At 46.6% G+C, this 23,517-nt stretch overlaps 1 protein-coding gene across 1 annotated transcript in view; it reads right to left on the reverse strand.

Annotated features, from left to right (window-relative positions):
• LOC114668449 (metabotropic glutamate receptor 7) overlaps nt 1–23,517 on the reverse strand; it is a 507,860-nt gene that overhangs the window by 247,009 nt on the left and 237,334 nt on the right. Inside the window, exons 3-4 of the mRNA XM_051921002.1 lie at nt 13,032–13,167; nt 10,595–10,749 (exon numbers count right to left, since the gene is read on the reverse strand). Coding sequence (XP_051776962.1) covers nt 10,595–10,749; nt 13,032–13,167 — 291 coding nt within the window. The remainder of the gene's footprint in view (nt 1–10,594; nt 10,750–13,031; nt 13,168–23,517) is intronic.

Here is a 23,517-nt window from a genome sequence, read left to right on the forward strand (position 1 = left end):
GCTGGGGTGGAGGGATATTTGTAGTATTTATATGTTTCTATTTTTATATTTCATTTCATTTAATACATATCTGTTTAATTTTACATCCTGTTTGTGTGCTTATATTTTTCACCGTCGATTGTGGGGAAAAGTTCAAATGGTAAGAAGTACGGCTTGATAGTAGATTATTTCTCAGTAAATTATCCAGGCCACTGGTCTTGGAGGTGTAGCTGCCGGCTGGGTAAAAGGGGTCGGCCGTTACATAAAGTGGTGCCCTCTCTGAGGAATCTAAATAAATATCTATCGCTGTCTGCCTTTAAACAATTCCCCTATTAATATGTCTATAGTGCGTGCCGAGCAGGACGACACCATTGCTTCGCCGCAGTGTGATGATGGAGTAGCCGGGGCGCGGCACGTCACGGTCAGAGCGTGTTCAGCGGTGCAGGAGGTGGTGGATTCGTTGCAGTCGCTATACCTCGAAGATCACCATGGACCTGAAGAGGAATGCCTGGAGGATGTCTCGCCTCCGTGGGAAGATCTGGCGCAACAACTAACCCGGCTGGATGAGAAAGTCCACGAGGTTGCTGAAAGTGCGCTTGGGCGCGAAGATGCCTTGCGGGCTCGCATCAGCAGCTCCCAGGAGGAAGTAAAAGAATATCTTAGTGAGCAAGTTCAACTCCTGGGGCGGGAAATCGTGTTGTGCCTCCAGAGGCGAGATCAACGCTGGCAAGAAACTCTTCAGGGGGAGGTCCAAAGGAGTCTCCAGACGTTACGTCAGTCACCCAGTTATTCAACGCCGTACAGGTCTAGTGGGGGGGGGGTGAATACATCAATCGGCCCTCTGTTCCTGGGGTGCGCCTTTCCTTTCCCAAGTTGGGGGCCCCTTATAACATCGATGATGTCCTCAACTTTGTGGAAGAAGGGGACGCGTACCTGGCTGTTAACCCTTTAACCCCAGAAGAGTTTATGGGGGTGATAGGGGCATCCCTCTCGGGGCCGGTGTGGAGCTGGTGGCTGACGGCCAAGAAGAACATTAGAGACTGGGGATCCTTTCGACGATCTTTCCTCACGGCTTTTCTTCCGGAAGACTATGAATCTGAACTGGAGGACAAGCTGCGATCCATGGTGCAACTGCCTTCGCAATCCATCCGGGACTTCGCCTATGAATATCGGGCTTTGTGTTTGAAGTGGCGGCCGGCTATGTCTGAAGAAGAGGTGGTCCGCCGCATTCTTAATGCCTGTAACCCGCGATTAGCTGGGGGTCTCAGGGGGGTGGTGGGGTCGGTGGAAGACCTGGTGAAGGTGGGCTCGCAAGTGGAACGGGACTGGGGAAACTCAAAAACGTACTGGAACAAGGTACAAGCCAGTACACGAGAAACCCAGCCCCTAAAACCCCAGCGAGCCAAACCTTGCCGGTCGGAAGCCGATCTCGCCATCATGCAAGCGAGTACGTCCCTCCTGATCGTCCTAGTGAAGCTGCGGGGGTGGCAGGTAGATGCGGTGGTGGATACAGGGAGCCATCACACCTTAATCCGCTCAAGCATGTGGAAGAAGATTAGCCGACCGACAGACAACTTAACATCTGCCCCATCTGTCCGATTTGTATTGGCAGATGGGAGTGAACACAGAGCCCTGGGCAAAGTCCCCTTGAGGTACAGTGTACTCTCCACCACCTGGGAGATGGATACGTATGTCCTGGATGACCGGCACCTGTCCGTCCCGTTACTCCTTGGGCTGGACTCTTTAACCACCATGAGGATGACCATCCATCTCAGTCCCAGGGGGTATACGGTGCCAGGGGAAGGGGTATGCGACTTCATTCATAAATCCAAAGAAGATCTGGGCTCGGAATTCATTGGCTTCTACGCGGCAGTGAGGAGTGACGTAAGCACCTCGGCGGCAGCCCCTGTGGAGGAACAGCCCGAAGAGGTGAGGCCGGTGCTGAAGAAGTGGGCAGAGGTGTGGACTGAGAAATTGGGAGTCGCCCGTGGAGTTACCCACGTGATCCACACCTCGGACGAAGTTCCAATAAGGCACCGAGCCTACCGCGTTTCTCCACTAAAGAAGGGCATAATTAAAGAACACCTGGATCGAATGCTCGCCGAGGGAATAATCGAACCATCTTCCTCCTCCTGGGCGTCCCCTGTGGTCCTCGTAAAGAAGACGGATGACACCTATCGTTTCTGCGTGGACTACAGGGGGGTTAACGGGAAGACGAGCCTGGACGCATATCCCATGCCCCTGGTTCATGAGATTCTGGAGTCACTGCATGGAGCTGCAGTTTTCAGCACACTAGACCTCCGCAGTGGCTATTGGCAGGTGCCGATGGACGAGGGGAGTAGGAAGAAGACGGCAGTCTTCACCCCTGAAGGCTTGTTCCAGTTCACAGTCATGCCTTTTGGGCTTAAAAATGCTGGGGCCACCTTCCAGCGGCTCATGGAGCAAGTCCTGAGGGGGTTGATAGGCAAGATCTGCTTTGTTTACATCGATGACGTCATTATTTACTCCCCTTCTATTAAACAACATCTCCAGGACCTGGACACCATCTTCCAACGATTACATCAAGCGCACCTTACGCTGAACACGAAGAAGTGTACCTTCATTCAACCCCACATACGCTTCCTCGGGCACATTCTTTCATCTGAGGGGGTCGCTGTAGACCCCGAGAAGACCTTAGCCATCCGAGACTACCCCACGCCCACGGATTTGAAATCTTTGCAACGTTTCCTTGGGTTAGTGGGGTGGTATCACAAGTTCATTCCCCGGATGGCTGATATAGCGGCTCCCTTGAACAAACTAAGAAAAAAAGATGTCCCGTGGGAGTGGACAGCAGAGTGCCAGGATGCGGTCGAGCAACTAAAGAGCCACCTTCAAGAGCCGCCCGTTCTGGCCCAGCCAGATCCACAGCTCACTTTCCAGGTACAAACAGATGCCAGCAACCTGGGGCTTGGCGCCGTGCTCACTCAGAAAATCCACCAGGCTGAACACGTCATCGCTTACGCCTCTCGAGCCTTGCACGGCGCCGAGCTCAATTATTCGACAGCCGAAAAAGAGTGTTTGGCTGTCGTGTGGGCTGTAGAAAAATGGAGACACTATCTGGAGGGGGTTGAATTTGAAGTGTACACCGACCATCACGCTCTGACCTGGGTATTTAATCACCCGAAGACCTCCCGTCTAACCAGGTGGGTATTACGCCTCCAGAACTTCACTTTCAAGGTGACCTATCGGAAGGGCTGTGGCAATATTGTGCCTGATGCTCTGTCCAGGGTGTCGGAGCCACCGGGGATGGTGTGTTTGGCAGAGGCAAAGAAAATGATCCTCCCTCTGCCAAGAAGCCTGGAAGACCTGGCTCAAGCACAAGCCACCAGTCCATTCTGCCAGAGCATCAGGGAGGGACTGGAACAGCAGCGTACCGACCGGGTACACTTCGTGGACTTCCAGGGGGTTCTGTACAGGACCACTCCATCCTCCCTTGGGGGTCTGCTACACCAACTAGTCGTCCCGGAAGGGCTCATCCCCGACTTTTTAAATAACTATCACGACAGTCCTTTAGGCGGTCACCTTGGAAGGACAAAGACTTTACTAAAGATCCTGGGGGTTGCGTGGTGGCCGTCTGTCCGGAAAGACGTTTGCCACCACGTGAAGAAGTGCATCACCTGCCAGCAGCTCAAAAACCCACCTGGTAAACCGGCAGGATTGCTGCAATCGACAATCGCGGATGGACCGGGGGAGACTTTGGGAGTCGACCTGATGGGGCCTTTTCCTGTTACCAGCTCGAGGAAGACCGTCCTGATGGTGGTGATTGATTATTTTTCAAAGTGGGTGGAGCTGTTTGCATTAACAGACGCAAAAACTAATAAGATCTGCTCCACCCTGAAGAACGAAATCTTCACCCGCTGGGGGGTGCCGAAAAACATCATCTCAGACCGGGGTCCGCAGTTCACGAGCTCTCTCTTAGATGAACTTTATACAGCCTGGGGAGTGAAGAAAAACCTGACAACAGCTTACCATCCCCAGGCTAACATGACAGAGCGAGTGAACCGGACCCTGAAGAACATGATCGCCTCCTATGTGGGTGAACGCCATCAGGACTGGGATAAATGGCTCCCCGAGCTCCGGTTTGCCCTGAACACCGCTGTGCATGAGGCCACAGGTGAGACACCTGCTTTGGTTGCGCTGGGCAGACAGCTAAAGGGCCCGCTTGACCGACTCCTTCCCAGAGCCCCTAATCCAGAAACCACCACTTACAATAACTTATTCAAAATTGAGGAATTACGGCGGAGAATCCAACAGAGGTTGGTGAGTTCGACATCCAGACATGCCAAGTTATATAATGCCCGGCGTAAGGAAGCGCACTTTCAGCCGGGTGATTTGGTCTAGATTAGAGCTCACCATCTCTCGGATGCCAGCAAAAGGTTCTCCGCCAAGCTAGCGCCTAAATGGTTAGGTCCGGCCAAAATCATTTCTCAAACAGGTCCCGTTAATTTCCAGTTTCAAAGGGGTATCGGCACTGACTCCAAGATAGACACAATCCATGTGGCCAATCTCAAGCCGTACTTCGGCCCTCCCTTGTCCAAGGTTGGGGGGGGGGGGGGGGAATGTAGCGGGGCCACATAGTGTTAAATATCAGTACTGAGTGCGTCTCGTTTCATTGTCCCGTTTACTGTTTGTGCATCAGTTTATGCCGTCCCCGGATGATGGAAGGAGACCACAGCCGCCAACCTGGAAAAACACCTGTTTTCAATCAATCAATCCCAGCCGTCACAGGACTATATAAGCCATCAGGAGAGAAGGAGATTTTGTTTCAACATTACAACCACGAGCAACCTGTACCTGTTTTCCATATTGCGCTTATCCATCCAGTTTGTTTTCCATCTGCCGGATTTATTTCAAGGACCTCACCACGAGATACCCCGGGGTAGGACTTAATCATCCACCACATACACGAGGATTCACGGTGAGGCTGTTCCATTTTTTTTCCGGGGAGAATCAAACAACTCTATCACTAATTCAGTCATCCGCTTTCAGGACATTTTCTTTATTACCGGACTCACGTACTCATTCATTTTCAGTTTATCAGTCATTGTTGTTTTCGTGTTGTGTGTTTATTTGTTACAGGGACAAGGGAGGGTTTTTGTTGTATATATTTATATATGTTTGGTGGTGTTTTGTTATTGCTGGGGTGGAGGGATATTTGTAGTATTTATATGTTTCTATTTTTATATTTCATTTCATTTAATACATATCTGTTTAATTTTACATCCTGTTTGTGTGCTTATATTTTTCACCGTCGATTGTGGGGAAAAGTTCAAATGGTAAGAAGTACGGCTTGATAGTTAGATTATTTCTCAGTTAATTATCCAGGCCACTGGTCTTGGAGGTGTAGCTGCCGGCTGGGTAAAAGGGGTCGGCCGTTACAAAATGTCTGTAAACAGCTGTAAGACACCTTGGATAAAGGAGTGCAATAATAATAATAATGAATAATAATAATATTAATGGACATTTACATTATACAAATACAAAGTACAGCTACAGTTCCACACAATTTCGAGCCCCTCTGCCACTCGGCCACCCTGGCCGTCCACATCACGCGCACAGCGCAGGCCAAGTGGACGGCAGGAGAGCGGCGGCTCCTGCTGTGACTGAAGACCACTTTCATTTTCTCATTTATTATCCATGCATAGGGAAGGCTTTGATTATCTTCTTAATTACAGTATAAATCACAACTGACCAAGGAAATCAGTGAAAGGGGTCAGCATTAATCAACAGAAAGTATTAAAAATGATCCAATAAGCAACAACAGATAAGACCTGCATATTAAGTAATTCAATAATTAACGGCAGGCAGCCTGGCCACTTCCGGGGCTGGAAAAGCAGGAGGGGACAGAAACCCCCCGACTCTCTGAGTGACCCCCGCCTAAAGAAATATGTCCGGAATTTATTCTGTATGTATAGAGACTGCCAAGACGGGATTCAAAATCAGAAGCACTATACAGAAAACACAATTCCACTATGAATAACGGCACCTGCAGTGTGCCCACAATCCCAGTTGTATTTTCGTTTTTTTGCGGTGTCCGAGGTGTCATTTTGGTCTTTTGGGTGGCCACAGAATACAATGGGTCCATGTATTTATTATTATTTAAATGTGTTCTTTACAATGTTGAAAAATAAGTACATTTTGCACTGGCACCTTTTGTTGGTGAGATGGGTGCCACCGTTCTGTGCCATTCCGTTTGGTCTGATTGGCGAGCGACTGCTAGTCATATGTGGCACTACGACATTAGTGCTTTTTCTCTGCTCCCCACAGCACAGTACACAATGCACCAAATGCACAGTCCCACACAAAAACCTTTCCTTTTTCTTCTTCTTTGTCTGCCTCCACTCATCCTCGCAAGCTTCATCCACCTCTGGCTTTCCAATGAAAGTCGGGGGTGGCCTCTGTTATAGGACACCCAGAAGGATTCCCAGAGTCCAACGGGCTTCTTCCAGCAGCACTTTCAAGTGTGGCGGAAGTGCTGCTAAATAAAGCTCGGCAAAGGTTCATGCGCCCCCAACCAGCAGGGTTGAATTTCCATTCTCCAAACCTGTCACCCTGCTGTAAGACAGCTAGTGGGGGGGGCTGCCGTCTAGCTTTCTCGGGGAGATAATGTCAGAAATAAGTGCTCTCCCCCAGTCCTTCCATTATCGAGGTATCCCAGTCGGGTAAGGGCCCTGGCAGTCCGCCACAGCAGATAGAATCAAACTGGAGTAATTTTCAGGTTTGGCTCCTAAACCTTGAGCCTAATGTTGCTGAGAAAGGTTCAAGCTCCATATGGTCCTTCAAATCAAATCATTGAGATTCCTACCAAACGCTGAATTAAGAATAAAATGGTTGCGGGCCTTAAAGAATCCACGAAAACAACAACAACAAAAAAAGGTCCTCACCTCCCAGGATATGCCTCACCCTAGGCAGCCTAGTGCCAAACTCAAAAGGCAGGCATCCTGCCTGCACAGGCCGCAAAAAAATGGGTCATTCTGATTTTTCAAATTCGAATATGCCCTTTCAAGAGCCTTTAGTCCAAAGGACAAACTAAATCAGAAGAACAAAACACAGAGGTTGGCAATAAAGAGTCCAGTTCATATGCAAAATTATTCAAACACAAAATTAGTGCCAAAACAAATGGAGAATGCAAAAAAAAAAAAAAAATGAATAACCAACTCAATGCCAATCTGGAGACTCTGACTCTCCTCCTGGAATTTAAAAGTAGAGGGTGATATACCATCTAAAACAGGATGGTGCTCCTGCCCTTCTGGCTTGCTGTCCCACCCAATGACTTGATAGTAGCTCCTGTGTTAAGTACTCTCTCGGGATTCCTCACACTTCATGCCAGGTACCATGAGCTCTTATTTGCCCAAGAACATGTTAAAAAAAAAAAGAAAAAGTTGAAAGGCCACCCCAGGCAATCCCCCCATATTCTAAAACAGGTAAAATTTTCATGGGCTGCGTGCAAACCAATCCATATGGAGTTTACTCTACCAAGGACTCGCATGCCCAGGTTTTGCCAGGACGCAGGGCCGCGTTTCATTCCCAATGATGAAGCAGCTCCTGAGAGGACAGTCACACGATCCTGATGATGGAGGGTAAAAGGACGCAAACAGAACGAGAAAGTGCATCAATCTTCAGCACCTCGTGAAGCCGTCATTAACCTTCACAATTGATCTCTTGCAGATTTTTTTTTTTTTTCTCGAGCAAATGAGCAAGATGCTCTGCAATGCTGGCATGTGCTTATTTGCAGAAATCTTTGCTTCAGTGAGTGACAGCCTGTCAGCACTCATCATTTTTTGGAGGCTTTGCCAAGATGACCTTAAAGGGTAACTTGAAGCGGAGTCTTAAAGTTCTGCTGGTATGACTTGGTGTAGAATACAATTGGAAAGTGTGTGTAAGGAGGACGTGGGTGTGCAAGTGTAAGCTTGAGGGTCTTGTGATACACCCAGCGCTCTCTCCCGGTCCTTCCATTATTGAGGTATCCCAGTCGGTTAAGGGCCACAGCGGACAGAATCAAACTGGAGTAATTTTCAGGCTTGGCTCCTAACCTTGAGCCTAATTTTGCTGAGAAAGGTTCAATAAGGTCCTTCAAATCAAATCATTGAGATTCCTACCAAACACTGAACTAAGAATAAGATGGGTGCAGGCCTTAAAGAATGCATGAAAACAACAACATAAAAAGGTCTAACCTCACCTCCCAGAGATAGGCCTCATCCTAGGTAGCCTAGCCCCAAGCTCAAAAGGCAGGCTTCCTGCCTGCACAGGCCCCCCCAAAAAAAACGGGTCATTCTGATTTTTCAAATTTGAATATGCCCTTTTGAGAGCCTTTAGTCCAAAGGACAAACTAAATCAAAAGAACAAAACACAGAGGTTGGCAATAAAGAGTCCAGTCCATATGCAAAATTACTCAAACACAAAATTAGTGCCAAAAAAACAATGGAGAATGCATAGTCATGCAAAAAAAACCAAAACAAATGAATAACCAACTCATACTAATTCCTGCACCCACCAGCAGGGGGCATTTGATGCATCAGGACCCAAGCAGTGCTTAGTTTAAACATCACGTGAAGAAAAAAGAATCGACCAGTCGTACATTAAATCCCCCCCCCCATATGATTTTTTTTTTTGGTTCTGAATCCGAACACAGTGTCACGGGGTCTGCTGGAGCCAATCCCAGCCAACACAGGGCACAAGGAAGGAACCAATCCCGGGCAGGGTGCCAACCCACCGCAGGACACACACAAACACACCCACACACCAAGACCAATTTAGAATCGCCAATCCACCTAACCTGCACGTCTTTGGACTGTGGGAGGAAATCAGAGCGCCCGGAGGAAACCCACCCAGACACGGGGAGAACATGCAAACTCCATGCAGGGAGGACAAGGGAAGTGAACCCAGGTCTCCTTACTGCGAGGCAGCAGTGCTACCACTGCGCCACCGTGCCGCCCATTGGTTCTATATTTCGCCTACAATTTCTTGTATTAGGAATTTGTTAGTTTTCGCATACCCCTTGGGGTCAGAGCGCAGGGTCAGCCATTGGAGCAATTACAGGTTAAGGGTCTTGCTCAAGGGCCCAGCAGAGTAGGATCGCTTTTGGCAGTTATGGGGATTCTAACCAGCAACCTTCTGGATACCAGCACTGATCCTTAGCCTCAGAGCCACCACTCCGCTCATTTACACCCTTATGAATGTACACCTCTCAGTCTCCTGTCATAATGTCAGCTTTTATTGTCACTCTGCCAGCTCACGCCCAGGTCAGTAACTAATAATAGTAATAATAATAATACATTTTATTTCAAGGTGCCTTCCTAAACACCCAAGGACACCGTACAGATAATAAAATCATAAAACCAACAAAAACATGCATGTATACATACACATGTACATATATACCAAATATCTATGGAACTGGAAATACAGCAATAAGAATACAGCCTAAGGTCAGGTTGTGAAAGATAATCTAAATAGATAATCTGAAAATGAGATTTGAAAATATGGTGGGAATCTTGCGACAGCCCGGGTAAGGATCCTGTTGTACGATTCCCAACTTGGGGTGTCAGTAGACGAGACCGAGCAACCAGGGGATGGAGTAAGAGAGGATTGTATTTTATTCAACAAAATGTTTTCAAACAAATATTTCACTATTATAAAAGAAAATCTTGACACGAGACGAGACTATTGCCAAGAGATTTTTTCAAGTCCCGCCCTCCTCTCGCACCTTTTACGGTTCACGGCCCACACCAGCGGCCCTCTCGCGTCTCATTTGTGTAAATGCTTTTGTCAGACTCAGTTCCTGCGCTCTCAGCTCTTATAAATTTTTACATTTTCCTCACTTTAAGTTCCCAATAAAAGAAGACGTATTATGTCAAAATCTTATTGAAGAATTTAATCCCGAAGGGTTATCAACAGAAGAAATGAGTACACAGGCAATCCTAGCACCGAGAAACGATGAAGTCAAATGAATTAAAAGCAAAAATTAGAAGCAAAAATTAAAACCAAAACACAATGCCAAAGCTTAAGATCTCCTTTTCTACAGCCAAAGGGCTGTCCCAGCTACATTATCAGGTGGGCCCGCCTCCCTGGGCAGGCAATAAGGATCACTAAGACACAGAAGTGTAGCATAATGCAATACACTCTTTAAAATAAATAAAAGACATAAATTGAAATAAATTGATTACAATTGGTCTGTCTGATTGATTACAATTGCTCTGTCTGATTTTAATTTTTGTATTTTAATTTTGTTTATAATCTGTGTTTTATCTATTGTTCGGTGTCCTTGAGTGTTTAGAAAGGCGTTAGTAACATAATATGAAAAATAATATATAAAAAAAAACAACCAAATAATTAAATAAACAAAAAAAATAAACCTGAGCCATCGATGTAACCCTGGCTGCACCATAATATGAGCCCACTGGGCACCGACAGGATGCTGCCATTTTTAGCTTCCTCCAGAAAGATCGTCACATAGAAGCTGCTCCCATTCTATCCTTTTATTTCAAATAGCAAAAAGCAACACCAAAGCCGCTGAAGTCTGACACATTCTGCAGTCTGCAATCTGGACGAATGGAATCGATTTGGATTTCCTTACCTTCTATGGTGGCTCGTTTCGGGAGAATCGTGATCGCACCTTCGGCCACTTCTTCCTGTCGAAGCACAGGATTGACTTTGGTTCCCCAGCTGTCTGATCCGAGCCAAACAAAATGGCCAACCTGATTGGCTCTCTTTGCTGCTGCCAGTACCTGCCTGCAAAAATGAGAACACGCAGGAAAATTTGAATTATTAATCCATTGGACTCAAGGTGAGAACCAGCCCTGGAGAGGTACACACGTACACACCCACCCTGTCGCATAGTCAGCATCAAATCACTAATTCAGCAAACAGATCGGACATTTAGGGTGTGGGAGGAAAACGTTTAGTGATCGTTTAGTGTCCATCTATTCTTTATTCTCTCTGGCAGCGCTACTTAAAATGTCCAACATCTCCCAGCGGCTGTGTGCGGTTTTCTGATCTTTCACCCCATTCATGGTAAAAGCAAAGTGACCCAGCAGCAAAGTGCCCTCCTCGTTTGAATTCTTTACTTCCTTTTGTCCCAGGGCTGAATATTTTTCCAAAAGGCTCAGTTTTCTAAAAAGCACACAAAGCATTGGTTTCACGCATAAATCAATCATAAATTACTTATTTATGACAAATGTCACTCTTTTTTAGGTTCCAGGAGCCCCTAAAGTATGCATATTCACATAGTTATTACATACGTGTTTGTCCCATCACCAATAAGCCGAAAGTTTTGAAGTAGTTGAGTGGCTGCTAATCCGTGGTGTCCTCCAGCAGGCCGCGTTGTTTAGTGAAGTCCAGTTGCCTGCTCATCTCCCACAAATCGATGTCTGTGTAGTCCTTCCAGGATGAACATTTCCGTAGGCGTGTACAGCACTACGATCAGCTGATTCAGGCACCTGACTTTCGTTTTCGGTTTTCAGATCGTTTGCATCAAAATCGGAGTTCGATAAGCTACTGTGTAGCCTTCCCAGTGCGAACGTTTCCATAGGCGTGTTAGCTACACGAGCATTTCCAACACTACGATCAGCTGATGTAGGCATCTGACTTTCGTTTTCGGTTTCCAGATCATTTGCATCAAAATCGGAGTTCAATAAGCGTCTGTGTAGTCTTCCCAGGGTGAACGTTTCCGTAGGCGCGTTAGGCACACAAGCATTTCCAACACTATGATCAGCTGATGTAGGCACCTGACTTTCGTTGTCAATTTCCAGATCATTTGCATCAAAATCGGAGTTCGATAAAAGTCTGTGTAGTCTTCCAGTGCGAACATTTCTGTAGGCGTGTCAGCTACACGAGCATTTCCAACACTACGATTATCTGATGCAGGCACCTGACTTTCGTTTTCGGTTTCCAGATCGTTTGCATCAAAGTCGGAGTTCAATAAGCATCTGTGTAGTCCTCCCAGGATGAACGTTTTCGTAGGTGCGTCAGCTGCATGAAGTGTGTCCAGCACTACCATTAGCTGAAGACCGGTCAGCTGATGCAAGTACCTGACTTTAGTTTTCGATCTCCAGATCACGTGTATCAAAATCAGAGTTCGATAAGTCAGAGTTTGATTCAGCAATATATTTTGCTTTCTGCATTTGCTTCGCTGTCCCGCCCGATGTCGATGCCATTCTAGACGTTGCTTACTCATGCACATGGCAAGTCAACGAGTCTAACAGTCTTCCGAGCAAAGAGGGTCTACCTATAATGTAACGGTGAGTTTTAACAACATTTATAGCTTTCCTTCGCCCTCTGCCCCTGATATCCATTCTCAACCCCTTGAGTCGACAAAAGTCAACATCTGCCCTAAAAGAGTTAAAGGAATACTCCACCCAGATTTTGTTTTCTTGTATGCTTCTTATCCAATGTGCATTGCAGTGATGGGAATGACATTTAGAATTGAAGACAGGACTCTTGACCAGTGAATGAGGAGAGGAGGCTGGTCTTTAGTTAAAAAAAGCCAATTCCATGAGGCTTTAGCTTCTTGTTTCTGGTGTGCATGGATTATTCCTGAAATATAATTGAAATGTTTTTGTAGCCAAAAAGAAAAGTATTTTGCACATTACAATCAAAAAACTGGATGACTGACATTAGGCAACACAAAGAATGCGAAATGTTTTTTTTCCCGTGGATGTTTTTCACGTCGTTGGTTGTCGTACGCATTGGTGGCTATTGGCTACTATTATATCATTAAACATTTTCTTCTTGTCATTTTGCATGAAAAACATAAGATTAAAATTTTTCTCCGCCATCACTACAACCTGCAAGGGGTAAGCAATGCATAAAAGATGCAAACGTTACTGGGGGGAATATTCCTTTAATTTCTGTGCTTTCTATTTGAGGTCACTTTGGTAACATCGGTAAATGTCATTCGAATCACTGTCACGGAGCTGTGAAAGGTGAGTGATTTAGTCTTTGTTCACAATTTTACATTCAAACACACAAGTCGTAGGATTTCTCATTCAACCTGAAAGTGGAAGATGACTTACCTTATATCCTCATCACTGGCGAACATGATGACAGCACGGGCGTTCTGTGTCTCCAAAAGCTGCTTGATCACTTTGTCAAAATCGGCGTTCTTGTGGTTGTGTGGTATTTTAAGTGATTGTGCTATACAAATTCCACCTGAAAAATTTAAAAAAAGAGAATATTTAGTTTACTTGGGGGGGCGGACAAACTGGCTTGGAGTCTATAAATAAGAATCCTTTATACATGTCATCTCTCTACAACCACGCGATGACGAGAACGCGACTGCGAGAAGTGGTGTCTCCTGCCTTGTAAAAATACTACAATAGGTCAAGCAGCCGGCGCGCGTGCGCATAGCTGTGCCGACTTTTGAGATGCAAACTGCGCTTCTGCCTTAAGTTAACGTAAGCACTTTTAAATTTTCACGTCCTTCCCCTGAGCTACTGCCCAGACAACTACACACATGAGATCCCTTTTCTAAACCGCGGTAAACTAATGCTACGACGTTTCACCCATTTTCTCACTACTCAAGGTGCTCTTCATAGGGAGTGGGGAGCCACTTCAAGCACCTCTCATGTATAGCACCCACCAGGATGACAGCGACGGCAGCCATTTTTGCACCAGTGTGAGCTGTTAGGTGGTGAAGGGGTGAGAGAGACAGGGGATGAATGACTAGGCCACGGTGGTCAATTTAGCCAGGACATTGGGATACCCCCCCCCCACCCCTGCTCTTTACAAAGGATGCCCAGGGGATCATTTATGACCACAGAGAGTCAGGACTTCGGTCTCAATGTCTCATTCGAAGGACGGCACCATTTTTACACCATTTGGGACACTGGGATCCACACAGAGACCCCAGGGTAAGCGCCCCCTGCTGGGCTCACCAACATCTCTTCCAGTAGCAGCTCATGCTTTTCCTAGGTGGTCTCAATTCCAAGTACTGGCCCGGGCCCCCCAAAACGATGCTTAGCTTCAGGTGTATGACCTCTTCTGAAGTGCAGGTGTTATGGGAAGCAAAGCCGAGGAGCGAAGAAAGTGCGATTCGTGTCGCAAAGGAAACTTGCAGAAGGCTAATCAGTGGAAGTGGCTGCGGTGTGATGCTACAGGAGGAAAAGACTGAAGAAAAAAAAATAGAGAAGAAGAAAAAATCAATTTACAGCCCTGGATGACAATCAGAGTGAAGATAAACAAGATGTGAGCGGCAGGAGCCGAGCCTTACAGAGAAAGAGAGTGTAGAGATCCAATTTGCGCTGACATTTGGCGGGGTGAGCAAGAAAAAGCAAGAGGAGAAGCATCTGAAAGGGCGACTACAGAGACATAAACTTTGAAAAGCAAATTATCATTCCTAATAGAAATATGCAAATGTGACAGTTTATTAATGTAGGCACTGCCACTTCACAGTGAAATGTCCTGCTGTGACAGAGCAGCACGTCCGTTGACGATTCAGAGACGTGAGTTTCATCCCATTAAAATCACCTAGCACGTTCTCAATGGGTTTGTTTCAATTTAGGGTCCTGGGGACGATTCTAACGGGACAGGAATCGACCCCGGATGTGCCTCCTTCACAAATATTGAGTCAGCCATCGATCTATCCCATAAATCTGTGCGATAGGAGAGACAACAAAGGGTAATAGCTATACATGGAGACAGTGACCAGACCACGAGTAGAGCCATCACGTCATCTAGGATGTCATCATTACCCCCTTCATCAAGGCTACCCAGAATGCCCACTGGAAGCCAAGAACAAGGACTGGACTCCCAAGCAGAGCTGAGAATGGACTTGGACAAGCAGTAGAAGTTCCCAGAAATCATCACGATCACAACTCCTCACCCAGACATAATCATCTTCTCAGAGACCACCTCGCAAATGGTCAGGGTAAGAAGTTCACAGGGAAGAGCACTTCGAGGAAGAGTGCAAAGGAGCTGGTAGGACATTGTCGGAAAAACTGGGGAAAACCCTACGTTTCCAGTGTGGCAAAGACAAAGAGGACGGCCATCAGATCAGCTACTAAAGCTACAGACTAAGCCACCAGGTGCCTCTGGATTAAGAAGGTACAGTAAATCCAGAATCAGTTGCTACTAGGACGCAAGCCAGGGATTAATCATCTTCGGCTGGGTTACCTGGGTGAGGCTGTCTAATGTTGGAAGACCCCAAACACCTGATGAGCCCAGCTAACCTCACAGAAGATACACCGAGCACATTTGTAGAATGCATCTCACAACAGTCACCTCTGTGAACGAGTCTGAGGTTGTGATCTTCTGGAAAGATCTGAACACAGCCACCTTGACCTGTAGCCTATAAATAAAACATCACCCAGCACCTAATGCACGTAGAATCTGAATAGTCCAACATCTTCATTATAGCCATGAGTGCCGTTTGACCAGCAGTGTTTCAGCTGTACATGACAGATAGCGAAAGGCCGATAAATAAAAAGAACCAGCAGAAACAGAGTCATCAACATTTTAACAGCATTTGATCCAAAGAAGTGCATGTTAGGTTCATCATCTTTAGCTCATCATTAACATACAATGGTTTAATAAGCTTCTTGCTCCACTCTACACAGGGCTGGACCTCCTTTGGGGTGGAACCCTTACATCATATCATCTCCAAACCAAGCACATGACCAAACTTCCTCTTAACTCAGCTGTCATCTTTCTCTCACGTTGTGTGATTCCACACATCCATTTGATTGCTCTCATCTCTAGTCGTTCCACCTTCATTGGCCAACCTCACTTCCACAGAGCATGCGACGCTTCACACGGCTCATCTTTTAATCCAAAAAATCTCTGTAGTGTGAAACAACCAGCAGGTGAAGTCTGGACTTTCTTAAGGTGGGTTTACAGCCAAACCCCATCTGCACACAAGTTCACTGGAGCTCAGACACACTGAACATCTTGGTCACCTCGTTTACTTTGGCCTATGGCCTGCTCTAGGAAGAGTCATAGTTCTTCTGTACTTCTTATATTTTTGTATGATCTATCTATCTATCTATCTATCTATCTATCTATCTATCTATCTATCTATCTATCTATCTATCTATCTATCTATCTATCTATCTATCTATCTATCTATCTATCTATCTATCTATCTATCTAATCCTGCTGACTACACTACAAATCTATCTATCTATCTACTTATTGTATATTGTGCCTTTTAGATCTATCTATAGACTGTGCAGTATATAGTGTCTTTTATGTCTATTGTATATAGTGCCTTTTCTATCTATCTATCTATCTATCTATCTATCTATCTATCTATCTATCTATCTATCTATCTATCTATCTATCTATCTATCTATCTATCTATCTATCTATCTATCTATCTATCTATCTATCTATCTCTGTCTGTTGGGGTATGGTGCCCCCGATTGCCGAAAGTCTTCTGTTAATGGTAACAGTGTTCTCTCCTCCCATAAATTGTCCGGTCCAAGTCACATCCTCCCCTCTGCCACTCTTAACAGCTGATTCCTCTTCCACAGCCCGTCTACTGAGTTGGTAGCCCACTGCACCTTTCTGTACACCCGCTGGAGTTGCTATGGCATCTTAGCTACAATTCTTCCCTCGTACCCAGAAGTCATTCTGTCAAACTGCTCTCTACAGAGCGGATATGAAAACAAGCCGGGCGCCTGATAAGAGTGCTGGTCCCAGCTAAAGAAAATTGAATCGGGTTTGCTGTAAATGTGTTTTCAGGCTTGACAGTGTTTGTGATTGTAAAGCTGCATTTGACAAATAAAGCTGGTGGCGTTATTTAGCAGTTCAGTCAGTCAGTCATTGTCTAACCCGTTTAGACATGAACAGGGTCACGGGGGTCTTCATTCAATATCCTTTTTTTTTTTTAATGACATGAGCTGTGTGAGAGGAGGCTGCAGACAGGACACACTGAATAATACTTAAAAGTCACAATGCTTGGAGTGCCCGCTGCAGCAGCACACGTGGAAGCCTCCCCTTGTATTGTGCTTTGCAGCCCCCACACTTATCTAGAGACCTGGATCAGCCGCGGCATTCTAAACAAGTCCGACTTACGCAGCCATGGGCTGTATGGCTATGAGTAGCGATAAAGGAAATTGGAAAGCTCAACAGAAATAACGGAAACCAGGAACAATTTTGTCTGTCTATAGAGCAAATGGGCACTTGCAGGACCTGTGAGCGCTGGAATGATTTGCCAAGGCTTACAAGATCGGGGTATCGGCTCAAGCTGACAATGTAAAAATTGTAGTTGTCCTCCCATAGCAGTTTAAGGGATGGCACTGCAAACCATCAGAGCGGTCGTTCAATTCTCACAAGTGACATTCCCCTCTCAAGAGAAACGCATTCATTTGGTAAAACTGTTATATGAAGTTTAATTCAAAATAAGTACACGACAAGTCCAAGGAATTTAAATAGATAATGAAAAACAGTATGAATGGATCAGCAGCCTACACAACCCACAACAATCATCCACATCACAACGGGCGCCTGCCCAAAACCCCAAAGAGGGTGGCACATGGGGCAGTGGCACTGATGACTGGCCACCCCGCTCTGAATGCCACATTGTGCTCTATGGGTTCTACTTCTTTTCCTTTTCTGTGTCTTCTTTATTTATTTAAATTAATGCTTTTCATTTGTTTATTGCAATTTATAAAGTAATTAAAGACACATTTCATTTATAAAGCACATATATGTCCTCCATGACGTTCCTTGATGCCCCCCTCTGCTCCACAGTTTAAAATTGTGATTGAACTGCACATGGCAGACTTTCATTGAAGGGGATCACCAGACATTTGGGTCTCATCACACTTTTTGTTCACAGTCCCCCCATTTCAGGGCCCACAGCAACGGCAGGCCATTGTCACATATCCCAGCATGCCAATGACCGCATAAAGTCTGCGATTCACAGACTTCACCAGGTGCTGAGGGACTTCTCTGCCAAGCCTTTAGTGCAGCCATCTTCAGTATATGGATGGCCTGCTCAGTTGGATTTAAAATGTGTGACTAGCTTGGCCATTCAGGAATTTTCCATTTTGTTTAGCTTTGCTGGGTTGCCTCAGCAGGATGTTTGGCTCATTATCTTGTTGTAGGATGAAACACAGTCAATGGGTTTGGAGGCCATTACTGGAACAGATCAGATGTTTCTACACACTTTGGAATTCATTGTGCTGTCAGCAGGTCCATCATTGGGGAAGCGAAGTGTGCCAGGACCTGTGGCAGCCATGTATGCCCAAGCCATATTTAACAGATGAGCTGGTCTGTTTTGGATCTCGGGCAGTTTCTTGTCATCTCCACACTTGCCATCACTCTGATGAGGTTCATTTTTGTCTTGTCTGTCCATGAGACCTTTTTCCCAGAATTCTGCAGGCTTTCTGAAGTCCCTTTTTCCCCAAACTGTAATCTGGCCATCCTGTTGTGATATAAGGACGCTACATTGTGCCCGACCCGACACAGACTCACACTGAGGCACGTGTAAAACACATAAAAGACTTTATTTTCTACAGCTGGAGGGCATGTCTTCCCCGTAATCCCTCCAGCAACAACACAGTCCCAAAAGCACTCACAGTAACCCAATACACTTTCTCTTCTGGCACCACCACTCCTCCTGTCAAGCTTCGTCCTCCTCCTCCCGACTCTGGCTCCCCGACTGTAGGAAGGTGGCCCCTTTAATACTCCCCCGGATGTGCTCCAGGTGCTCGTTGATGTCCTTCTGGCGGCACTTTCTGGTGTGGCGGAAGTGCCGCATGAGCTCCCGGAAGCACTGGAAGGTCCTCCATCAACCCTCCCAAGTGTGGCAGAAGTGCAGATATCCCGGGCTCTATGAGGCTTGGGGTGCCCCCCTCCCAATAGGCTTGAGCCTCCATGCTTCGTCCCCGTGGTCCCCACACTATCCAGGGTGGTTGCCCCCTCGTAGCCCGGGGGAAGTATAGTCTGCCTCCCGATCCTTCCAGGCGTCCCGGCTGAGTCTGGCCCCCAGCCTCCTGCCACACTTTTTAAGTGGTTTGCATCTCACAGTGTGGCCTCCACGTTTCTGTTCACAAAGTCTTCTGCTGATAGTCGTCCACAACTGCCCCCTGAAGACCTCCTGTTTCTGATCTGCCGGACAGGCATTGGGGGGCTTTTTCTTTCCAATAGTGAAGATTCTTCTGTCATCAGCAAAGCCATTAAGACAGTTATAGAACAACAATATCAATAACAATGGGTAGTGACCGAAAGAACGAGATTGCTGCTACAGCTGAAATGGGTTTCCTCTGCAGGGTGTCTGGGCTTTCCCTTAAAGATAGGGTGAGAAGCTCAGTCATCTGGGAGGGGCTCAGAGTAGAGCCGCTGCTCCTCCACATAGAGGGGAGTCAGATGAGGTGGCTCGGGCATCTGATCAGGATGCCTCCTGGACGCCTCCCTGGTGAGGTGTTCCGGGCACGTCCAACCGGGAGGAGGCCCCGGGGAAGACCCAGGAAACACTGGAGGGACTATGTCTCCCGGCTGGCCTGGGAACGCCTCGGGATTCCCCCGGAAGAGCTAGAAGAAGTGGCCGGGGAGAGGGAAGTCTGGACATCTCTGCTCAAGCTTCTGCCCCCATGACCCAATCTTGGATAAGCGGAAGAGGATGGATGGATGGATGGATAGAACAACAATAAGACCTTAAACCTTATCCTAAAATGAACTGGAAGCCAGTGCAATGACGCTAACACTGGGGTGACGTGTCCCCTCTTCTTAGTGCCAGTCAGCAACTGGGCAGTAGCATTCTGGCCCAACTATAGGCATGGCACAGCTGACCGGCTCACACCCACGTAACAAGAACTACAGAAATAATAAAAACTTCCATTTTTTCTAGGGCAGTATGAGAGAGGAATGCCCTTTTTTACTTATTATCCTAAATTGAAGGAAACTACTTTTTGGCACTGGATTGATCCGTAATTATGTATTTTTGTTAATTTTGCCTTCCTTATTTGCTGTTTATCTTTTGTGTATTTTGTACAATTCTCCTGGGCTCCTTGTAAACTGGGGCGGCTGGAAACCCAAGAGGCGGAAGTGTGGCCCTGGAAAGGTCCATGCGCCCCCTGGTGGTGGCCATGCTCATAACCCATTGCCCCACTGGAAGCCATGGAGGCTGCCCTCTATCGGCCAGCAGTGAGAAACTGTCCTGATAATGCTCTCTCTTCCCCCGGTCCTTCCACACACGGGGCGTCCTGGCCAGGTAAGAATTCCGGCCACCCACCACAGAGTCAAAAGTTGGACAATGATGGCAGACCTGGTCGTGCTGCAGCTGAACTCGCACCCATAGGATGATATCTGCCACTCAGGTCTTGCCTAATTGACCTTCTCTCCTTGAGGTTTGTTCATCTATAACACGGTTTTATGATTTTTCTGGGCATATCTAAGGAAACCTAAGCTCGTCTTTATTTGAAAAAGGCGCCATTTCTGTCATTTTTTTTTTTTTCATACAAGAACAGCCGGCTGGAATATTAGCATGTCTTCTGAGATGAAGCAAAGCAGACTACCCTCATCACGGGACATCCCAGGCCAATTAGACATGCCCTTCTGGCGTATCGCTCCTTAATTGGGGGGAATTCTGGAGTAGATGAAAACATTCTGCTTCAGTGAGTGGCTCAGCACAGCACCAAGAACCAATGAGTCATGCGACTCATTAACGACAGACCGGGGCTGCCTTCATTCAGCTTGGGTACGACGTCAGGCAAGAAATAAGTGGCAGTAATGGGTGACATGATGAAACCTGCAAGAGTAGGTTGGAAGAAAGCAGTAGTGGAAATGACTGTGCCTGTCACTTCATCGTCGAGCGTGAACGTGAGAAGAGGAAGGCCGTGCAGCCCGTAGGAGCTGAGCAGCTGGGATGACCTGTGTGCCTCAAGCTTTACCAACGTGTAGTGAGAAGCCGACTGCCAACAAGGTGATTCCTGTACCTCACCTCAAAACCCAGCTCAAGCTTCAAATCCAGGGGCTAATGCCACGTATTGCTTACATATTCCCTATGTGTTCTTGGACTGTTGGATAAAGCTCGATTCCTTGAAAGCTGTGGTGGGGTGTGGATGTGGTTGTGGGTCACTTGGTACCACCCAGCATCTCTGTTCACTACCAGAACGACTACTGCTGTACCTACACCTATAAAAGGCAAAGCCCTCACTGACTCCTCACTAATTCTCCCACTTTCCATGCAGGTGGGAAGCTGAAATTTCTTGTGCTCATTCCTTGCAGTGTACTTACAAAAGTTAGGTAGGTTTAATAATAATTCTTTGCATTTATATAGCGCTTTTTCTCACTACTCAAAGCGCTCAGCAATTGCAGGTTAAGGGCCTTGCTGAAGGGCCCAACAGAACAGTCCCTTTTGGCATTTACAGGATTTGAACCGGCAACCTTCCGATTGCCAGTGCATATCCCTAGCCTCAGAGCCACCACTCCATCCTATTCATGTCCTATTGCAACAACCAAGGGGGGGGGGGGGGGGGACGGGTGTACCCCCTAAACCAGTGTTTCCCAAACTGGGGACCCCCTGTGGCTACAGGTTTTTGTTCCAACCAGCTTCTGTTTTTGATTGAACCCCTGAGCTAATTAAGTGAACTGTTATTTCCCAAGTTCTGTGTTTTGGGAACAATACAGAAATTAAAACTAAGTTTGCTAAAAATATATATATATATATATATATTAAAATGTACCAAGCAGTTATATGGGAATAATGCATTTTTTTTTCTTTTTAACAGTACAGTGGAACCTCGGTTTGCGAGTAACTTGGTTTGCGAGTGTTTTGCAGGACGAGCTAAAATTTTAAATAAATGTCGACTTGATAAACGAGCGAGGTTTTGCAATACGAGGAGTACGTATACGTTTTGTCGGCTGAGCGTCATGTGATCACAACTGAGCTGATGGTTCTTCTCTCTCTCTCTCTCTGCAGGATTGTGGGTAATCGTCTCCTATTCTCCATCTTAGTCGGCGTGCCTCACTCATATAGTCAACATCCGTACGAGCGTATAATGTTTACTACCGCATTGTGACTGGGTGTGTGTGTGTGTGCGCTGTGACGTGCGAGTCCCCGTCTTGCACCCCAAAACATGAAGCTGAGTCTCAGTACTTTAACAACACCAGCTTTATTTAGCTTGAAACAGCAACAGCGCAGTTATTTATTGGAGCGGCAGGCGGAGTGGTGGCTGTGAGGCTAGAGATCTGCACTGGCAAACAGAAGCTTACTGGTTCGCATCCCGTAAATGCCAACAGGGACTCTGCTCTGTTGGGCCCTTGAGCAAGGTCCTTATCCTGCAATTGCTGAGTGCTTTGAGTAGTGAGAAAAGCGCTATATAAATGCAAAGAATTATTATTATTATTAGTATTAGCGGGGTCTTCCGCTCTCCTATACCCAGACACAGCAGTCAGGCAGGGCCGTGGCCATCTAGTACTGTGCCCTGCGCATTTATAATGTTCCTTGTTCCTTGTATCACCCATCGATGGCAGGTGCTTATAGCATGCCCGCGATCTTTTCGGATTCGCTTTTACGGCGAACTGCTACAGCGCTGGGAGACTGCGATTGCTTTGGGACGCTCTTCTGCGTGTCGTCCTGTTGGGTGGAATCCCACAAGAGTTTAGAAACTCCCTCACACCAGCCATGATTCTTTTAAAAGGTAAAGTGCAGGTCAATTTGTTTTATGTATTTTTACTTTATATTTTGTATTAATCATGTTTATATGAATAGTTTTAGGTTGTGGAACGAATCATCTGAGTTTCCATTATTTCTTATGGGGAAATTCGCTTTGTGCTTTGGACTGCGAGCACATTTCCGGAACGAATTATGCTCGCAAACCGAGGTTCCAATGTATTTTCATCTTGATTTTCATTCTACTTTTCAAAGTGTTCTAATTGTTTAATTAATCCATTATTTACGTTTCCTTTTCTTTCTCAGAACTTCTTTAACACACTACTTTACACACACCGGTATTTTGCTAGTTATTATATGTAAGGTGGTGAGTCAGCAGCAGTGTATTGCTATGGACTCGCACCACGGAACATCCCAGTTTGCGAGCTGCTGGTGGGCACTTGTGACCCTGTAACATCAGGATGACATCCACCCTCAGAAGCAGTTTCTTTTCAGCCGTCAACTCATTTCCCTCATTGCTGTACAGCACCGCGGCCTCCACCATCCAACACCTCCATGGTGCCAATCCTGCCGACTACGCCAAAGTGTATTGTCGTGCACTTGCACTTCAGCTCAGAAAGATTATTTTACAATCATGGCAGACACATCTTAAGTGATGCCCTGCGGTGGGCTGGCGCCTTGCCCGGGGGTTTGTTCCTGCCTTGCGCCCTGTGTTGGCTGGGATTGGCTCCAGCAGACCCCCGTGACCCTGTGTTCGGATTCAGCAGGTTGGAAAATGGATGGATGGGTGGCAGACACATCTTAAGTGATGCCCTGCGGTGGGCTGGCGCCCTGCCCGGGGGTTTGTTCCTGCCTTGCCCCCTGTGTTGGCTGGGATTGGCTCCAGCAGACCCCTTTGACCCCTGTGTTAGGATATAACGGGTTGGAAAATGACTGACTGA

Source organism: Erpetoichthys calabaricus, chromosome 18, assembly GCF_900747795.2.
Source record: "Erpetoichthys calabaricus chromosome 18, fErpCal1.3, whole genome shotgun sequence".
In the NCBI taxonomy this organism is placed as follows: domain Eukaryota; kingdom Metazoa; phylum Chordata; class Cladistia; order Polypteriformes; family Polypteridae; genus Erpetoichthys; species Erpetoichthys calabaricus.